Source organism: Arctopsyche grandis, chromosome 8 (assembly GCF_051622035.1).
Source record: "Arctopsyche grandis isolate Sample6627 chromosome 8, ASM5162203v2, whole genome shotgun sequence".
NCBI classification, from domain to species: Eukaryota; Metazoa; Arthropoda; class Insecta; order Trichoptera; family Hydropsychidae; genus Arctopsyche; species Arctopsyche grandis.
In genome coordinates, this window is record NC_135362.1 from 11,014,063 (window position 1) to 11,035,723 (window position 21,661).

Genomic DNA, 21,661 nt, shown 5'->3' on the forward strand with positions numbered 1-21,661 from the left:
GTGGACAAGTTTATTTTACCCACAAAAAGTGGTTCACTATTGTCAACCTTTTTTTTGCTCTGTTGCTCTGTAGGACAATACTAATTGACAATAATGAACCATTTCTTGTGGGCAAAAGAAACTTGTTCACCGATCTCTGGTCATCACTAGACACCGGTTAGTCACAATGCTTTTTCTAGGAATCGGGGCGGTTTAGTTCTATTTACAAAGCTAGAGCAAAAAAAAAAGCGTTCGGCGAACCTTTAACAATGCAATGAACAATACACAGCACCCTCTGGGTCCGTTTTTTTCATGACGGCACCTCGGTAATCCGGCCTTTAGTCATCACCTTAAGGGCGAAAACACACTGAGTGGTATGGGACGTCATGTGTTCTTGTCTTACCGCTATGCACGTGCAGAATGAATATGTTTGGGAGGTCGCACGTGTATGCATATCCATATGCAACCGATAAGTTTCTTCTATATTTCTTCAAATATGGGATTCACCGTTAACCATCACATCAAGCAAGGATAAAATGTCACCGAAAACACTCAATTTTGTGATTTTTGGGACTGTGTACCATGAATACTGGCTAGGGGTGCTGCGTTTTTTTTGCATGTTTGAAAGTATCTAAAAACAAACATGTACCACATTTCACTTCGTGTGTTTTCGTCCTGTGTCTACCATACTCACCAAAAGTCATAAAGTTACACCGATCAAATTATTACTCATATAGGTTGATTATTTTTTGTTAAAACCAAATAATATACATATGTATTATAGGTGAAAGTTCATGCATGTAAATTGTATATTTATTTGCTGTTTTTTTTTTTACTGCCAAAAACAAACTTGCAAGTGTTAATTGATAAAGACATATGAAGAACTTTTTTTCGTTTTTGTTTGCAGAATCAAGTCACAACTGCGGTTCTTGGCGCGTGACGCTAGACCAGGACCTGGTGGATACGCTGAGCGCCATCTATCCGGAGTGGTTCAAGCCTCAGCAGCAAACACAGCAACAGGGGCAGCAGCAGCAGCAGCAGCCGCAGCAGCCGGCGATGGCGGGCGGTGCGGGGCAGCAGTCAGTTCCGCCGGCGCCCCCGCCACCGCCTCCACCCCATCAGCGACCAGCACGTATATCACCCCCTAAAGCCGTGGTGGACGCTAGTCCTCTGCAACAAGCCATGGACAAAAATAAAGAATGTGAGTCACTTACAATTTATTGCTACTACCACCCAATCCAAACATTCGCACCATAAGCTTTTTTGGCATAGTATGTAGCCAGGCCGGTCTGAAGGTATATGGCGTCCGTAGGCAGATTGGTTTTCAGCGTCTGCCTCCCCCCTTATTTTTTTACAACAATAAATACATTTTATAAAATTTCAAGTTAAAGAAAAATATACATATTTAGAAAAAAAAATTAAACAATATAAATTTCATTCAAAATATGCACGTTTTATTTTCAATGTAATATATAATTTCGAAAGAGACTTTGTATATATGTATGTATATATATATATATGTAGCCAGCAGCATAGCTCGGACGTTAAGCTTCTGCTTACCGTCAAGAAGGTGCCGGGTTCTATCCCTGTATGAAAATGAATTTTTCAGAGTATGCTGTTGGTCAGACCTGGATTTGTGACTCCAGGTTGATCGTTTCCTATTAGAGTTTGCCAATTTTCTCTGATTTCATTGTTGAAACGGTTCCCGGAAAAAAAATTGGCTAAAAATCCTTCCTACCTACTATGTCACCACTATTTGAAATTTGATGGATGTACAATAAAAATTTATGTACAATTCATAGATGTCTCGTTAATTTGCGAGTTTTTTCAGTGTCTCGCAATTCAACGACTTATAATTAAAAAAAAATGCTGCATTTGTATTTGTAATTGGCCAGGAAGGCGCATTGGGATTTACCTGTTAGGCCTTCCTGGTATATATGTAAAATAAAAATAAATAATAATATATGTATCATTGGTTGGGAATTCGTAAACAACACTCGAAGGCCCTGGGGCGAACGGGGCCCTGGGATGAAGTTCCCGGGGGAGAAGTCCCGAGGGGCGCCGGGGGGGCCGCCGGATTCTGGTATACATATAATTTCGAAAGATACTTAGTATATATGTTTGTTTGTTCGTGACATTCAATTTAATAAAAAAAATTAATATTCACATAAATTTAATAAAATGTTCACTATTAGATTAGTCATATTTAAGCGGTTTATATTACAAATACCGAGCGAAGCCGGGTAAAACCACGTATATAATATTAATAAAAATTAATAAAATAAAATTTGTAAAAGGAAGATGTTATTGTGGAACATATTTTAAAAAATACATTTAATGTGAAAACTATCTTTCTTTCCATTTTATTTTGAATTTAAAATTTTTACAATGTAATAGAATATAAAAATACTTTAGACTTTGTATGTTTGTTTGTTTCGTAGACATGACGGCATCAAACAAATCAAAGTTTCTATGCCGACGACATTATATCGTTAAATTTTTTTTTCGATTCAAATAAAGTAAAAAAAAAACAAATGAATGTTTACTATTAGATTAGCTATTTGTTTAAGCGGTTTGACGTAACGTTTCAGCATATTTGATTAAAATGAAAATCCAAGTCACCATTTGTACCAATGACCCTTGGCTATGGCGCCCCTAGGCACTTGCCTAGTCTGTTGCACCTTTGAGCCGGCCCTGTATGTAAATGTATAGTAATAATTTTTGACGATCCACAAATTCATCCCGAGTAGTCTCAAAATATTGTCAGTACGTTCATACAAATATGTATTATATGTAGTCTCTGTTCTGGATATTGATTCGTTCCAGAGCAAGCCCTCTAATCGCAAATACAACCATCCTTGTGCAATCTCATTTAAGTGCAACTTAAATGCAAGTTCAATTGCATCACGCACTCTCAATACCATCGATAACTCAAGAGTTGAATCATCGATACAAAATGTTCGCATTATTTTAAATAGATGTGTATATGAAGTATTCTTCAGATATGCACGCAGCTTACAACTCATCATTCAATTAACAATGCTTTCAATTTTTTATTACAAATAAAATTTAAATTTCCGCCTTAGTTACGTTATCCTTAAAACCACATTTTGCTCTTTCTTTATCTAGGATATGACTCTTAGCCCGTATTATCACCCCGATCTATAATTATTGTAGTCTGATTTAAATTCGTTCAGTACATCGTCGCTTTTGAAATGGTTCGCATGAAACAAATTCCGTGCGCGAAATGTACATAAATATTGTATTATATTTCGTCTCCAATTGCCCTCAGCAGACGCGATGACATAATACGCTCAACTTCAAACCGGGAGCCAAGAATTTTACCCCGTTGTCCCGAGAGCAGTAATTAACAATTGCTTTGTAAACATCATCTGCGTTGATGGATGCAACGGATCATTTGCACTTTGGACGAGACAAAACAGTCGCGATGATATAAGCGTCGCCTAACCTTTTTGGCAAGGAACGAACCGATCGGAGATTTGACTTTCGGTACGAATTTGGACTGAAATCCGTTTTGGGTCGTATCTTCTACCCCCTGATTGGTCGATTGTGCAACAGATGAACGGTCTATAGGTGTGAATTTGTTTGGGTGTAGTGATGTTTTTGAGATGGCCGACGTTTTTTCTGGTGTCTGTTGAGTTAAGGGTGTACTTAGCACAGTTATTGAAGTGTTGAAGGGCTTTGGTGTTGTGTCAATGTTGGATATTGGGTCAGGCGGCGTCGACGCCGACACGGACGCACCGCGACGCCAACTTATTTTCGTCCGACAGCTGATCGGATGCGTGTCGTTCACCCTGACGCTCACCCAGCCACGTGGACATCGTAAACAAAGATCTCGCAACCTCCCCCCCTCCCCCCGGAATGTTATGAAATGCAAAATTCAGATGGATGCTAGGTAACGAGGAAGTGTTGTCGAGAAGAGAGCATGGTGTTGGAGTGATTCATGCTCAAACTTTGGGAATTCGATTTGTAAAATTGGAAACGTAGTTTCATTTCATCCGTATGTGTTTCGGTTTGGCAATCATATGGTAATCGATGGTACCCGAAACTATTTTTCCAATCTAAAAAAAGCTAAAGAATCAGAAGTACATAGTTGATATAGTAACCAAATGTATCACATCAAAAAACACCGCATTCGAATTATTCATTTTATGTGGATTTTGGCTAATGTTTACTCACCGTTCGTGGTCACTCCACCGCGATTCTGGAGTGTTTACGGATGATGATGATGATGATGTTGATGATATGATGAAATCCTTACTGCACGACCTCGCCTCTATTGGGATTGTGAAAGAACTGATATTTTCACGTGTTTACTTTTCATGTTTGTAAATTTTGATTTGATTTCTAAACCTTTATCGCCCATAAATTCTACGTTTTTGGGGAAGGTTTTTTTTTCATCTTGCTCCAACTATCTGTCAACAAGCCTGCAGATGAACTCTTCTGCTTGTTACATTCTATTTCTATTGTATTTTCGTATCTGGACTAGTTTATCGGCATTAAAATGGTTAATTTTACACTCGTAAACCGCAACCAAACAAGCGCGTTTTCCAAAATAAATTCTATCTACATTATGAAGATTTATCACCGGCTTAAAATTTATTGTTGTATTTTGACTATTTAATATTTCTAACGCAAGCTTTTATTGCAGTTATGTTGTTTCGAATACAAATCGCACTCGGTGATGTTTTTAATAGTCCATTCATCTGTTGCAAAATTATGTATATTCTCGTCACGGTTCGTAACAATTGCGATGCATTTAGCATTACTGCTGCGTAATTCTTTCACTATCTCGTATCTAAATTTAAGTTAACTTATAAAATATATTATAATTGTAAAAGGACATGGTGGATGAATACATTTCAGATTCATACACTACTAATGAGTACAAATAAATCAAATTTACAGCTGTCGTATTATGATTTCCATGCCGATTAGTTTATAAATATATAGATCAATGTTTGTCTGTCTACCTGTCTGTCACGTATGCGTTCCTATACTATTCAACCGATTGCGATGAAACTTACATGAGTTATTGTGTGCATGTCCGCGATGGCTTCTGTAAAAAAATCGCCCAAAAACGGGAAAAACGGGAATGAGTGGCATTGCAACGCAATAATTTCAAATGTTTTCGCGTCGCCACCTGCGTTGTTAGGGTAAAATAAACAAACAATTGAATAATCTCAAATGTGTTCGCCACCTGCGTTTTTCCGACAAATGGGAACGGGAACGGGAACGAGAATTGCATGCATTATTGTGGTATTGCAACGCATGCCGGTTTCAGCTAGTGTACCTATATAATAAGATTATAAATTATCAACGAACCTTTAGTTATTAAATATGCACACAGTAACAAATCTTGTCAATGCTGTCATCCTATTACTTTAATTTGAAAGTCTTGTCTGCAGATGTCTCTCGAAGGGTCTCTACCTTTCGTTCGATAAAGTCTACTACGATATCGTCTTAGCCAAACTTATTAATTTTGGGTTTTACTAGTTAATTGCAATCCCGCCGGCAATACGTTAGCTATGGCTATTTTTCCTTTGACCGCTTTACAATTAATTCTGGAGTCCCGCAAGGCTTAAACCTTGGGCCTCTTTATTGATCTTTATTGAACAAAAAATCTTAAAGTTCGTTTTAAAGAAATATTATAATTATAATCCGATTCTTTATTTAGTTATATTTTTAAAGTTTTTGAAAGACGGTGACGAATTCAAGATCACCCGACCCATTGCATTGTATCTGCTGGCGGGGCATTTACTGGTATCTGATAAAATACTACGGCAAACAAAATATTAGATTTGTCGGTCTTTTGCCACCAACCACAAGAAGTCGTTCCAAACTATTGCCAGGCAGATAAAATTTTTGACAAATACAACATAAAAAATTCCTAGCCTACTTATCTACTGCACTTCGTACAACTTTTTTAACGAAACTTCCTGTCAAAATTTATTCTATTGACATTTTTCTTGCATTGCATTTCTATTTTTAGCCAATGGGTCTAGGTTTGACCGTTGTGTCCATCGATTAGTTTTCGTAAGATGTGCCAAATGACCCGCAACGAACTTCCGACGTTGTTCGCGACTTCCGCGGCACGCGCGACGAACCGCTACCGCTACTTCGCTCTTTGAATGTCAATATCGCCAACAAGTTTGTCGACATGTGTTCGACACTATTGAAAACCGCGTGTCCTGATGCGGTCCTCTTCTCCAGGACACCTCCAGGACAATTCTGTAAACAGTCATGTGCCGCGTGAGTCCGACGACATTCACAATTTCACCGCAACCGTGACATTTAACCGATAAGTGATATCGTGCCGATTACGAACATTTTTACGAATCCAGTGAGTGCATTTGAATGTGATTTGTTTTAATCACAAAGTGTTTTTATGTTATTTTTTTGTCATACGCAGTCTATTTTGAAATTTATCGTATTTTTATCTGGAGAACGTTCAACTTTATGTATGAACTCGTTCATCTCTTCGTTAACGTTCACGCGTAAATTTATAACTGTCATATGTTACATTATATCAGAATAATATATTAGTTTCGTATTAGACGGTGTGATACTTGGAAAATTTTGTCGTTGTTTTTCGAACTATCGATAAATCAAACTATTTTGGAAAATTTTTGTCAACATTTTATTTTACAGTATATACAGTACAGTACAAACTTACGTATGCAAAATCTACATATATATGTTAGGTTTTAAGGTAATTCTCAAGGAGAGGGTTTTTTGCAGATTATATTGAGCAAAAAAAAATCACGTTTTTTACTTACCGGAGAGGAGACAATACCATTAGTAGGTACGTTTAAATAAAAAAAATTGAGATTAAAACCAATCCTTATAAACGTCGTTAAGTGAAAAATAAGCAAAATAAGCTCATAATATTACGGAAAAAATTTCTGGCTAATAAGAATATTTTTGACTTCGCTAGACAAATAATTATACGTGTTTTTAAAGCAATAAAATCGCAATCAATAGATAAAACAACTGACTATTGATTCCAATAGTTTATTTTGGCACAACAATACTAGATTTTGAGTCTGCAAAAGCCAAAAACTAACAAAAATCATTGTCGTATTCAAATTTAGTGGATCAAACTTAGTAAATATGTCCGCTCCGATAGCTTTTTTTTTGTTACCCAGTGTTTTTAACGCATATGATTCGGGAAGAAGTGCAATGTTTAAGTCACATAAGTTCAGTTACCCATATATTGCGTAAAGAAGTTTTCAATTCAAAATATCTGTCAAACGGTCAATTTTAATTTAAAAATGGCAACAAGTGATTTCATTCACTTCATTTCAATTGTAACCTAACGTCAAATGAGAAATCAAAAGTATCGAAGAGATTTTTGTTTTTTATTACTTCCATTAAAAATTTTAAAAATCCCATATCCCAAACATTTTGCTGTTTCCCGTACTAAAATGGTTGCTTCTGATTGAATTAATATCTGCTTACCTTTGCCGATTATGCACTTTTCCCGCTCATACAAAGCATATCAATCATGTAATACGTACTCGTCTTATGTACCTGGCGCATTTTATTCTTACTTCATTGTTTTTTTCCGAATTTCTTATAATTTTTTTTTGTATAAAGTTCTCACGACGCGGCCGATCATTCTTCAGCTCTGTGGCCTGAATAACTTGTATTTTCTAGTTCACACGAATTTATGTCGAAAAACTGCGGATACGTCGTATGGGAATTTTGACCTATTATAAATCTCTTTCCGTTTACATTTGACAGTGAGTTTTGTTTTATCGATGAGTAATTTTCGACTTTATTTCATTGGAGTGTCAAAACGGTGCGTCTTCGCCGTCGTAGCAAGATTAATTCGTCCGTCACTTATTAGAGGCAAACGCGAAATTATGCGGATCGATATTTGGCACAGGTTCGCACGCGTTCGTTGCTCCTCGAGACGACTCACCGTACTGCAGCTGCGATATGCTTTGCTTGACTCGACGATTGACATGAATGTTTGCTCAACAACACGAGTGGGAAAGGTTGTGGAAGCATATTCCAATTAAGTGGATCTGAAAAAAAAATTAATTTAAAAAATACCCCTATTAAATGTGCGTTCCTTATAAGAATTGCTCTACAAATGTGAAGCATTTCTGGCAGTATCCATAATTTCCACGCCAATTTTGTTATAAATGAGTTCGACTATTTATATTTGTATAATATAAATTGGACCCCAACATTGTAAGAGAAACTTGGTTGAGAAAAGTCTCATAGTCTCATTTTTTACTATATCTGCTAGATCAGTGTTTCTTGAATATTTTAAGCCGCGACCCAAATTAAGGTTAATAATTTGGTTTGTTGATCCAAAAGATACATACATAGAACAATTAAATCAATTTTTATAGGATAATTTATGCATTGTTTGTATGTATTGTTGACATTAAATCTTAATCGTCAAATCAATAAATCTTGATGCTATTTTAGGTAGGGTGCATATTTTGGTTTTTGTTATAGCAGGAGTTAAAATACCTGAGTCGTTTATGAAAAAATCTTCATTCATTATGCAAGTAAATTTGAAGACATTGAAATGTTGTACATTTGTTGGTACCATACCGTATTATATTTATCTAAAACATATTGCTCTGAACATATTTACAAAGTACTTTGCGATCCATATATTAAGAACCGTTGTATTACATACTAGATGCAGTATTATCCTAGTGCGATACTTTTTGTGGAAAACAAGTAATCACAAGTAAAAGTTAGCGACAATTTTTTAATACATTGACTAAAAAGTGTATTTTTTATTATAATACACACTAATATATCAAAATTTTCCTACAAATCGAAGGCCAATATTCACGATTATGTAAAAACTCCACAACTTTTTTCTATTTAAGTCTCTTTTTTATTCCACTTTTCATTTGGATAAAATAAAAAATAGTTCAATTACTTCTGCGTCTTGTTTCTTTGAGTTTTGCATCGTTTTTGGCATGTCAAATGAAAATATAAGCATTTAAAATTTTATATTACATTCTATTTAAGTTAATAAAAATAAGTCTTAGCATTAATGACATGCAGATATGTCTAGCATATATTTTGCACTTATTCCAAAATACATTATAGAATCACCTGCGGCCAAATTTCAACTTATACATACATATATAACTCATATACCCCATTACTGTATGAAACCTTCATATATAGTTTGATCTATAAAACGTGCGTCGTTGACCATTTCCTATAGAACGAATACAAATCGTAAGTCAAGAATGTTATAATTCTTACATAATTAGCAAAATTGCTACCAATATTATTCATCACAATGCATCCAAGTAACGGTACAGCACATTTTTAATCCCAATTACAGTTAAGAAATTGGTCGAATCATTCCTCATTGTCTGAACACACTGTAGATGATTCGGTCTAAATTAGATTAACACACATATTTTATGTATTTTGTGCAACCAATTATGTCGTTTATGCCGACGATAAACCAACAGAGCAAAACCGCACTCTTTTTAAAAATCATTTTTTTTTACTTTTTCTTTTTTGTTCACAGCACTGAAGGTGAAGTTGATGATGAGGCGGCCATTAACTCAACTGGTGGCTCAAGGAATCATGCCCCGTAAGTTGGAATTGATTTATTTTACGTGCACAGTAATGAAGACACGTACACCTTTGAATCACTCATACGAATGTCAAAATCACAATTACACGTCAGGAGAACTTGGCTAGCAACTATCTCGACACATCTAATTAGCACGTTCTTATCTGAATTCATTCATGAGATCGTAAACGCTCGTCGCAAACACCTCAAGTTCGATATAATATAATATATATAAAACGGACACACATAAACATTTCAAATGGGTGAACGGGTTGGATCGGCGAGCGTGTAATGCGCGCACTCTACATTTTACTATTAATACGTGCGTGTGTAAATTACCTTACACTGTATTTATATATAACATATAACTTTATTTTAATTTGTGTATCAATTCCTTTCCGAAACCACCCGTTGAAATCAGCGGGCACAACACTAGTGTAATATATTCCTCAGCACTTTTATGGCCGTCTAATAAAATCGCGCGTCCGAATTGTCTAATAATTTAATATAATTGATTTCAACGCGTACAAATGTCTTTTTATTTTTGTGCAGAATCCGACTGGTGAATTTATGTGAAACCTCCGTGTTTTTTTTTACTTTATTTTCATTTTCATTCGAAAATTCCGTAGAAGAGTCACACTTGGCACTGTTTCTGTCGTGATTTTTTCACCATTATGTCTATCCGATTGCGTCAGTTATGCAATTTTCCTGAACGACTTCTTGACGCCGTTAAAAAACTGTTGTTTTCAACTGTTTAAAATATAACCGGCCGTAAAATTGTGCGATTGTATGTATGATTATTAGTATTGATTACAAAAAAATTGAATCCTTGGCAAGAATTATTTTGAAAAATGATTACATTATCAAAGTTTTGTTTTCACCAAAATATACTATCACACAATGTCATTATACATACATACATTTGCATACCTAAAGTTAATTTAATTTTTTACACACTTCCATTTCACCTCTAGCATCACAGATGTTGAGAATGTTTACTTTTAGCATTCATCATTTTTCTAGACGTAATCGTATCATAGATCTACTGTTAGAGTTATTTAGCGATTAATTATATGTATGTCATTTACATATTGCTTCCCCGAATCATCATCATTCACAGCCATTCGCCATCCACTGCCGGATGAAGCCCTCTCCAACATGCTTCCATTCGTCTAAATCGGGCCACTGTCATCCAGCTCATCCCACTCATTTTATCCACCCATCTCCCCTGGAACCTTCCTTGCACCCTTTTACATTCTCTCGGGTACCATTCGAGCCCTTCTTTATCCCCACCTCGTCCGTTCTTCTAGCTACATGACCCACCCACTGTCATTTCAATCTCTTTATTCTCACCGTTACATCAACCACCTTTATCATACTTCTAATGATAAGAACACACTCAAAATTGCGGCACGGCATGCCTAGGTTGGACTCCAGCTGTGATAGGCGTGTCTTCATGTCACATTCAATTCGTATGATTCATGACACGTTTCTCCTACATTTCTTCAAATATGGGAATCACCATTATCGATCACTGTCAAAACCATGTCAATTCAAGGATTTTTAGCATGGGTGCCATAGCATAGATCGGGTCTAGCGGTTTTTTTGCATATACAAAACTATATAAATTGAAAAAAAGGAACACGTGCCACGTACCACTCTATGTGGCTGCACCTTTAAGGTTAAACTCAATGAATCATTCTTGGCCTCTCGTGGCGAAAAAGCATGTCTCACATCGCAAAGGCGTTTTTATTTTTCGACAAGTTTCTCCTACATTTCTTAAAATATGGAGAATCATCGCTATCGATCACTATCAAAACTATATGTCAATACAAAGATTTTTGTCATGGATGCCATAATACATATATAATAGATCAGGTGTGCTAGCATTATTTTTACATGTGCAAAACTATCTTAAAAGAAACACGTGCCTTGTAACTCTGCGTGTCTGCGCCTTTACCCATGTATTCCGTTTTCTATCTCTCCTCGTTATGCCAAGCATACAGCATTTCATACATTCGTACATATGAAATATGCGTAACAATATATAATTTCTTCAAATTATGTATATATTGCTACGCTAATTGTTTTTCGGGGATAAAAGGAAATTCGTATTATATGTGTAATTTAAAAAAATGATCAAAATAATATTTCACTAACAACAAGTTGTTATTGTTTTTTTAATCAAATACTTCATATGTATAATAGTTGAAGTGTTGAATTTTTTTTCGCGTGCATTCTGTTTGAAATATATTACAGTCGTTCGCTCTTTGAGACTACAGAATTTGGAAGCGGTTGTATGTGGCCGATCAGATTTGGCGTCGGAAAACTCGAGAAAACATCTTGTCCAGCCAGTTTCCCAATAGCGTCCACTCGCGCACCCACAAACAATATATCAATTCTCGGCTGGGGCCGGCTCTTGTGTAACTTACCCGTCACAATCCCACGTATCGTCGCCGGACAACTCTCTCAATGTGTTTTCACTATTCTAGACGATTTTCCGCGCTGATATAACCGGGTCGATTCAATTATGACGAGTTTTCCTTCTCATCATCGCATCGGCGGGAAATCTCGATAAATGCTCACAACGCTCGTTTAACGATCGACAATTTGCGCATATATAAATAAACGCGTTTGATGCGGGCCAGTTGATTTCGTATTTTGCTTATAGCATCATACATATGCTACTTTGTAATCCAGTATTAATTATTATGCATTTTACGACGTTTCTAAATTATTTTCATTCATTCAAAGCAATTTGTATGTAATTATCCAAATTTAAGATTCATCGATTCAACAATTAGCTTATATAACATTTATTCTTGATTTTTAAAACATCCTTGTCTACATATAATAAAATAGATTGTATATGTATTCAAATTTTGTGATTCAACTTTTTGAATTGTTTATATAGAGTTTTGAATATGAGAATAATTATCATTGCTCGTTATACTCATTGACTTTAGGCGCGAAAAACATTCGATGAATGGGGTATTTATACATTCTGTTAAGTGGGCTTTTCGTGGAAATTTCTTAGGCTTTTCTGACGGCATTCGCTCTTCTCGCGATACTAAAATGTACTGTATTAAATTGGCGCCGGATACTTACTGTCAGTTTCTTTGTATATTATAAAATGAACGTTCCGAATCCATTATTGTAATTAAATTCTTATTGCCAGCAGTAAAATACGCCATAGCGTTTGATAGATTTGAAATAGCTGTTTTGGTCATTGAACCGTGTTTCCTTATTGTTGGTATTATATATTATGCTTCTTATATGCATATCAGCAGCTGTTGCATATCGAATGTACCTACATCAAATTATTAATTTAAAATTCATTCACGTTTCATTAAATTTTGTAAAAATGTCGCTCGAGTGATAAGAAACGTTAGAATATTGCCTTCACAATACTATGTATTTATTTCTCCTCTCCATTTTTACACACATATAGTCATTCAAATGGAAGCATTATAAGTACTACGGTAAGCCGCTCGTTGTTTTTTATTAAGTGTATATTTTTTAAAAAACCTATATTTTCTATGATCACTCACTGTTTAAGCAATTATTTACCAAGAGAGGTCGTGAGTTCAAAAATCTTTTGTTTGAATTTTCCAATTAATCCAACTTATGTGTGATATAGCTGTGACGTTTTCTATAAAATCGGCAGCCCTTCCTATACAAAAATAATAGTTGATCAAAATCAAAGATTGTTGCAAGCATTTTATGTATGTATATGCTATAAAAATGTTTATATACCTAAATATGTAATATTTTTCAAACTTTAATTCGGGCTGTTTTATTAGTAGTATGCGTAAGATAGCTACAGTACTCAGGGTACACACATAAGTATAAATATTTAGCGTATGTACGCTACAAATACTGAGTGTGTGTGCGACGACTGAGCTTACCTACGTATAGCCAGCCAGCAGCGTGGCTCGGTGGTTGCGTTGATTCTAAGCAGTGATTCTAAGCACTTGGATATTTATGGCTCCAAGTCAATCTTTTCCTATCAGAGTTTATCAGTTTTTATCTGATTTCATTGGTTCCTCCATCAAAATCGCAAAAAACCATCCTACCCACTATATACAGGGCCGACGAGAACGGGGGGGGGAAGCTGGGGTGAAGTTCCAGAGCTTGGACTACTCGAGGGTCCCCGTGTCGGGATTTTCGACTAGCCGATATTGATATTATTCTACATAAAAAAATCGTATATTTATTTAATGCTAACTCGTATATTTATTATTTTTCGATTCGCGCATTCTTTGTGTCCATGTGAAATCGTACCCGTTATATCATACTTTATTGCTCAATTATTTAAAAAAAATAACAACCAACATATAAGGTATTTTTCTAATAATTCTGATTTTTCGCACATTAGAAATATATCTATAATACCTTACGTATTTTTAGTTTATCATAGGGAAATTATTTTTCCAGGGCCCGGGACACCTCTCGGCGGCCCTGACTATATCATCACTATTTGAACGTAATTTCAGAATCTTGTTATCTATAACGTACATACATATGTAGATGTCTTGATAATTCTTATACATACATATATAGTATTTGTATTATGCTTACGTACATATATATACATATGTCTGGTCATAGTGACACGTTAGAGTATTCTATAATGTCACTGTGGCAAATATGTAAATAAATAAATAAGTATACATTCGAGAAACCGCATCAAAGTTTGGAAAATATTTATAAATTGGTTCGTTTGCGATTTGTATGCACATACGTACACGATTAGCCATGGTGTTGATTTAGGGTGAACTGTTTTGGCACTATGGCATAAACGACAATGACAGAAGCATTGTCAAAGGTCACACGTGCTGTTAAGGATATGTAGACACCCCCGGGAACGAGTGACCGTGAATTTTGGGATCCGGGAACGGGCGTTCCGCGATTATCCGCTAGCCGGGGAGCTAGCGTGGGCGTACGCGGCCATTACGAGCCAGGAATGTTGTTTACCGGCGAGAGCCGCTTTATTATTTTGCGCGGACGCCGCTCCCGATCCGCAACACTATTTCGCAACAGGCAGCGGCGCCCAACCGTCTACAACCACCCCTAATAACTCCACGTCTGAAAGACACTCATTCCAACCAGGGATTCCCCCCCAAAGGTCAAACTCCACAAGTGATTCAGACGCTCAAAGATTTCTTCCCCAGATGATATGCTTCACATGATCCAAATGCTTCCAAGTACTCAATTATTGTTTACAGATTTCCACCTATCATTTCATCTCAATTTGGTGCTATCGTACTATACTACCTGGGTATCTGTTGAACTTTTGCACCTAGTTAGCTTTCATTGTTTGTGGCCACCTGTTTCTTACGAGACTATTTAGTGTGAAAACTCAAAAGTCTGCCAACATTATTTATCGAACATCTGCCAACGTTATCTAAACTGTAATTCAACAGAGCCAAAAACTTACACGCTCGTTTCCTGGCGCCTCCTCCTCCACGCTCACGACAATCATTTTTTTCCAACGTTGTAAAAAATGTCTTGTATTTTTTAAACGACACATTACATAGAATATATATTTTGAATATGCTATTTCGACTGCGCCTACTGATGAATTATTTTTCATATACTTTTCAGCATTGAAAACACCACCTGCCTTTCATGAGCAAAGGAAACAATTAGAGAGAGCAAAAACTAGCGATCTTCTAAAAGTGAAAATACAAAAGCGTCCCGACAGACAGGAATTAGAACGGAGACACATTTTACAACAACAGGTAATATTCTGCTTCCGTTCACGAAGTATATTTTATTAGAATCATTGTGATTGATTTTTTTATTTCATTTCATTGCAGGAAGGACATGTTGATCCGAGCTTAGCGGAGAAGCAACGTATGCTCAAAAAAGCTCGATTAGCGGATCAGTTAAATGATCAGTTGTCACACAGGCCTGGACCTTTAGAATTAATACAGAAGAACATACTACATACGGAAGAGCCCATCGAGAGAGCCGTTAAAGAAGGACTCGTACCGTTTAAGGCAACATGCGAGGGCTCTTTACGGCGACCGGAACATCCGAGTAGTTATCAATCTTTAGAAGAGGATTCTCCGGTCGAAGAAGGATCTCCTCCTTTACAATTGGCTCTTAGTCCTCCGACAGCGTTGGTAGTCACGTCTACACCTGTACAATTTCATGCAGTTATACCGTCGCCAACTATTTCTCTTGCCGACTTGTGTCAAACTACACTCTTGCCTCTTGCACCAAGTCCCGTCAGCATCACTTCGTCTACTTCAACGTTATCGCCGTTGAGTTCTGCTGCTTCCCCTCCTGCGTCGATAACTCCACGACCGACACCTTCCCCGCTACACATTTCGTCACAGATCCATATTCAACGGTCCGATGCACCTGGGAAAGATAAAAATCGAAAGAAATCAAAATCAAAAGCAACACCGAAAGCCAGAACAATCAAATTTCACGAATACAAAGGACCACCAAATGCCCACAAAAGTTCGTCACCACCAGGAATGACAGCCCAAGGAGAAACTTCATACGAACTCTTATTGAGGCAACAACAATTATTCCTACAATGGCAGTTGGAATCCCAACACAAATACCCACAATTGATTCTACCTGCTCCTCATAAGCATACGCATATAGCAGCATCGCCTGCTTCTAGTATTGCTCCTGATTCTCCGGAATCATCTTCATCATCACATCCTCATAGAGTAAGACTTTTTCAAAAATGTTTCTATTGTATCACTTATTAAGACATGTGTTATTCATATTTATTTACTTTTTACAGATTCCTACGCCACCACCTCCTCCACCTCCACCTCCAGGAAGACTGGAGGATATGAAAGTATCAGATTTAAAAGCTGAATTAAAACGCAGAAACTTGCCAGTATCGGGTGCTAAACCACACCTGATCGAAAGGCTTCGACCATTCATTACAGAATCGCATGCGTCAAATCAAATCAAAGACGATCATGATAAATTAAGCAATAGTGTAGAAAGTCTGAATCACTCATTACAATCTCCTGTGACATCTCCAGAAAGTCAAGCTGAAGCTATGGATGTAGAGTCTCAACCCCCTACTCCACAATCCCAAGGAAATTCAGCAACACTCGGTGAAGATATAGTCAGAGAACAGCAACGCAAAATCGAAGAACTTCAACGGGAGTTGCAAAAATCTCAGTTACAACTTCAACAAATCAAAGCACAGGCACAGGGAACTCGTCAAGAACCTCCTCAAGATGCACGCCATAATCGTAAATTGGCTATTCATCACCTGCAAGCTAAGATTCAAAGTCACCAATTAGCATTGCATATTCAACAACTGCAAGAATTACAAGCATTACAAGGTCAAAATGGTGCAACAGCAGAACGGCGACAACAGGAGCATAGGGAGTTTCAGAGGAGACACAGTCCTGGACCTACGCTGCCACCACCCCCTCCCCCGTCTGTGCAGATACAAACTGCAACAACACCTGCACCTCCAGCTGAAGTTCCCCGATACGTTTTATCTCCAAAACCAGTATCTGATCAATTGCTTCAACTAATCACCACTCAAGCGAGTGGAGAAAGCGTCAAGATGCAGTTTACTTTGAAGGATGGCCTAAATGGACTGAATGGTCTCAATGGAATAAATGGAAAAAATAATGTTGGTCTGGTATTGAACGGAGTAAAAGTTGTTCCTATAACAATACTGCCTTCAAATCCACCGCCACAATATGAAGAAGCAACTAGAAATAAACCACCTCCTCCTCCTCCACCACTTCCACCACCACCTCAAGCAACATCACCTACTGTCAAAAATCAAACAGTAGATGATGTGCTGGAAATTCTGATTAAGAATGGCGAACTACCTGCCTCAGCTGCTCAGCTTCCTCATCATCATTTATCAGATATCATCAATCAGAGTACAGACTTTTTGAATCAAAACGCTTTGCAGAATGATCAAAATCTCAATCAAACAATAAATGAAAATGATCTCATAACACAGAACAATCTGCAGGATAATGTCACTGAGATTATTAACCAAAATCATCTACATGACGCTTTAATTGAGCAAAGCATTCACGATGAATTCCTCAATCAAAGCAATTCTCAAAATGAATTACTAAATCAAAACAGTATTACCAATGATCTTTTGAATAATGATAACATGCATAATAACTTAATGAATCAAAGAAACATTTTATTAAATCAACACAACAGTATTCATTCAGAATTGGGCAACGATGCATCAGAACACATAGACGAAAGTAGTGTTTTGGATGATTTGATCAACGAAAACAGCATGGATTCAGTGAACCAAGTCTCATTGCAAAACTCCCTCATTAGTCAAGGTCACAACGACTTTGGACATTTATCAGAATTGACAAATAACAATCACCTGACACACATAAAGCTCGAAAAGTTGCCAACGCACGGACACATATTCCGTGATGACGATATGTCGAATGATCACCACGCACATCTCGTCACCGACTTTGATTCGTTGTCGAATCAACGACTCATCGAAGAGAACGATAATAGTAACCTATTCAAATCCGAAATTTTATCTGACGACTGCATGTCGACTCACGTTCCAGACAATTGCGAAATGGATACGCACAGAGAGCACAGTCAAATGGATGAAGGCTTCAATTTAGAACATTTGCTCGGCGACGACGCAAATGATGGCTTGGATCTGAAAGAGTTGGGTTTGGATCTCGAGGGATTGGATTCTATGGATTTCTCCCAATCGGATTGTACCGGAACGACTCACATGACTGGAGGCAGTGAAGTAATGGATATGGACGAATGGCTGGACAGCTTATGGGGAACCGAAGGAGCACCGCAATGCGATCCATTGTTAGGTGGACCTCCTCGAGCATCTAGATCGGCACCAGCGCCTCGTCCTCCACCGCATTTTTCGTGGGATAAAGTGGATTTTGCCACCACTTGACCGACAATCCCATCGGATAGCAGTTCTATAATAGTCGACTTTTGGGATCAAGTAGCGAAAAAATCATTCGAGGTTGTGGCTTCATAAAATATAGTTGTATTTAATCAAAAATGTGTCTTACGTAGTAGGAGTCTTAGATGCGGGGCAAATGATGTGAGGAAAATTGGTGCTGAATTTTGTTATAATTTAAAAATATCAGGACTAAATTTCCACTGAAAACGGGGTGTGATAACTTTTGAACATTGAAGTATCCGACTATTTATTTGTGTGACAATTGAAAGCAAAAAATCATGTAGGACGATTACCATTTTGAACGTTCGCTAGTGTGATTTACGATATTGTATTTTCACCTTATTTATATAAAAATTAAAAAAAAACCCAGTGTGTACTTAAATAAATTGCCATTAGGTTAAGTGAACTAATAATGAAATGCTTCCAATATAATTATTATTTCATAGTTATTTGTGTAAAAAACGATGAGAGCTAATCTTAGCACATAAGCTGTACTAAACATTTTATTTTCAAGCTTTTGAAATATTTAATATTTTGTTTGTGCGCTTGGAAATCGCGTAAAAACCATACCGTTCATCTTGCAAAGTGATTATGTTACTTTAAAATAAATAAAAAAAATGTCATTCTTTGTACGTATGTATGTAGACTTAAGTTTTTTTGCCGCCAGTTTTCCATTCTGTTTTGCGTGCGTGTGATAAATTAATATAATTTAAGATGTTGAACTAAATTATATTTTAATTATATTTCATATATATATTATAACCGTCATTATGATATTGTATTATGTTAGATGTACGGTTTAACTTGTTATTAATTGCATAAAGCTTTTGTTGTTGCTGCATTCCTCCCGCCGACCAAGAGACATAGGAAGAATATTAAAATATTATTATAACGATCCAGTGAGTGGAGTGAGACCAATGTTTAGACAAAAACTTGGCACAATTTTATTATGATTTCGTGTTGATGCATCTGGGCCTGGCTCCATTCGCTAATTGAGACATTCCAATCTTAATAGAAAAATGAATATTTTGTTGCTTGGTGCCATTCTTAACGCGCGAAAATGCATATTTTTTAAATGCAATGATAATTCAAATATTGTACAAGTGTTGAATTTAACCTCATACATATTATGTATGTATCATACATAAAATTCAATACTTATTGTATAGTGAAGTGTATTATAAATTTCAATAATACTTGTTCCGATGTAATAACTATTGTGAAGATGCTTTTATTATTATACGAACGATTTTAAATGTTATGGCCGAGTCAAAGTTCACAATATGCTTCGCTGATAGTCATCATCGTGGTGAGAATGGCACCACTCGCACACCAGTCAAGGGTGGGACCAGCCTGGGAACAAATAGACGTTATTGAATTGGTTAGAAAGTGAGAAAGAAAATTTTTGAAACAACCCTTTTTAGAAATAACGTCTTGAAAAGAACACAGTTCTTTTGATAACCTTTTATTTTTAACTCAATTATTTCATAATATCTCAATTATTTCGTAAATATTCTACATCATAGTAGTATTGTAAATACACTTTTACGGAATATACAGTGGCAAGCTCATTTAAATTGTAATGTGCATTAACTGTTTCTTTTTAGTATTCAATGCTCACGTTTTTGTTATTTTTACCAATTTATTTTATTTTGCATTTATTTACCGAATTCTGGCTCCTGAAAAATCATACAAGATGTTGATAAATCAAATTCAATGTTTACGTATTTGAATGAAAAAAAAAAATCTTTTGTAATTTCATTCAATTTTATGAATGAATTGTATTTTTTTTGTCTACTACTTACATTATTATAAGTTTTACTTGTTTAATTGTGAGATTTATATGTAATTGACTAAATATCGAGTTTATATGCGGGTCATATTTTTTTGTCATACGAAACAACGTGAAATTTCATTGTTACAATATGTTATAATCAATGTTTTTTAATCATAAAATATCAATTTTCATTTTATACTACGATTCCTATTTATTTTTATTATCGAAATAATTAAATTAGTTTATTTATCATCACACAGTCGAATCGATTCACTTGACACGTATCGCTATTATTAATTCTCCGCATAGAAGTAATTTAATTTATTATTATTGTTTAAAACTTTTGAACGACGCGAAGTTTTGTGCCAAACCCAATCCATCACAATATAGCATGACGTGTAAACTTAGATAGATTTGTTTCGTTTCTGTTTTCGCATGACATTTTTAGATAACGATCATCGATAGTATTTACTATATACCTATCTTAATTCTTTTGGCATATAATATTCTTAATAATAATTCCATATAACACCAAATGCAATCATGTTAATGTTATCGGCTAGCGTAATTTTTAAATTATTATATATTAGTTCATGCTAGAGTCTTAAATCAGTAGCATACATTTATATACCTATAAATAAATAACGCAATTTAAAGGTACTGATGAGTATATTTCGATCTTATCTGTCAGTCAATCGAGGATGCACTTAATACATAAAAAATTAAATAAATAAATTCGTGAATGATAGTAAATTGGGCTTATTACTGTTTGTAAGACCACATTGTTTGAGAGGAGATTATGTAAATCATTAGTGTTTTTAATATTATTCATAATAATATGTATATTATTTGAGCCATGTACATACATATTTTTTTTCCCCGCCTTTGTATTTTAAGGATATGTTGGAAAATTATAATTTTAATTTAAAATATACATTGTGTATGTTGTTTATCTATCATTTTACTTTTAATACCAACCACATTTATTCCTTATTTTATTTTTTATGAAATACAGATATAATTAAAATGTGAATTTATCGCATATATGTAATAAAGGCTTTGTGGGTTACAATATATTCCCAAATTAAACAGTCACTATTCCCCAAGTCCCGGTAGAACTCTGAGTCGGCAAAACACTTCAATTAAATATGGAATCTCGTGATTGAAATTAATCTTAGAATTAATCGAATGTCATTTCCTTTTATCCTCAATGAATTAAGTACAAAGAAGTATATCATAAATCATATTAACATTAAATATACACAATACATATGTTGCATTTATGCAAACACACACACACATGATATTCGGATAATCTGTTAGTTGTTTTCCTTAGTAACAGCTATTGGAAAAAATGGCTACCAGCAAAAATTGTTCCTCCTTC

The 21,661-nt window shown here is 35.8% G+C and overlaps 1 protein-coding gene across 5 annotated transcripts in view; it reads left to right on the forward strand.

The window, feature by feature from the left end:
* The window catches only part of Mrtf (Myocardin-related transcription factor), a 75,038-nt gene extending 53,809 nt beyond the window's left edge, over window positions 1-21,229 (forward strand). For all 5 annotated transcript variants that reach the window (XM_077437305.1, XM_077437307.1, XM_077437303.1 and 2 more), the window contains 5 exons: window positions 887-1,180; window positions 9,524-9,589; window positions 15,179-15,315; window positions 15,394-16,263; window positions 16,341-21,229. In XM_077437305.1, the coding sequence (XP_077293431.1) occupies window positions 1,036-1,180; window positions 9,524-9,589; window positions 15,179-15,315; window positions 15,394-16,263; window positions 16,341-18,488 (3,366 nt within the window). In that variant the 5' untranslated portion in view covers window positions 887-1,035 and the 3' untranslated portion in view covers window positions 18,489-21,229. The remainder of the gene's footprint in view (window positions 1-886; window positions 1,181-9,523; window positions 9,590-15,178; window positions 15,316-15,393; window positions 16,264-16,340) is intronic.
* Window positions 21,230-21,661: the final 432 nt, after the last annotated feature.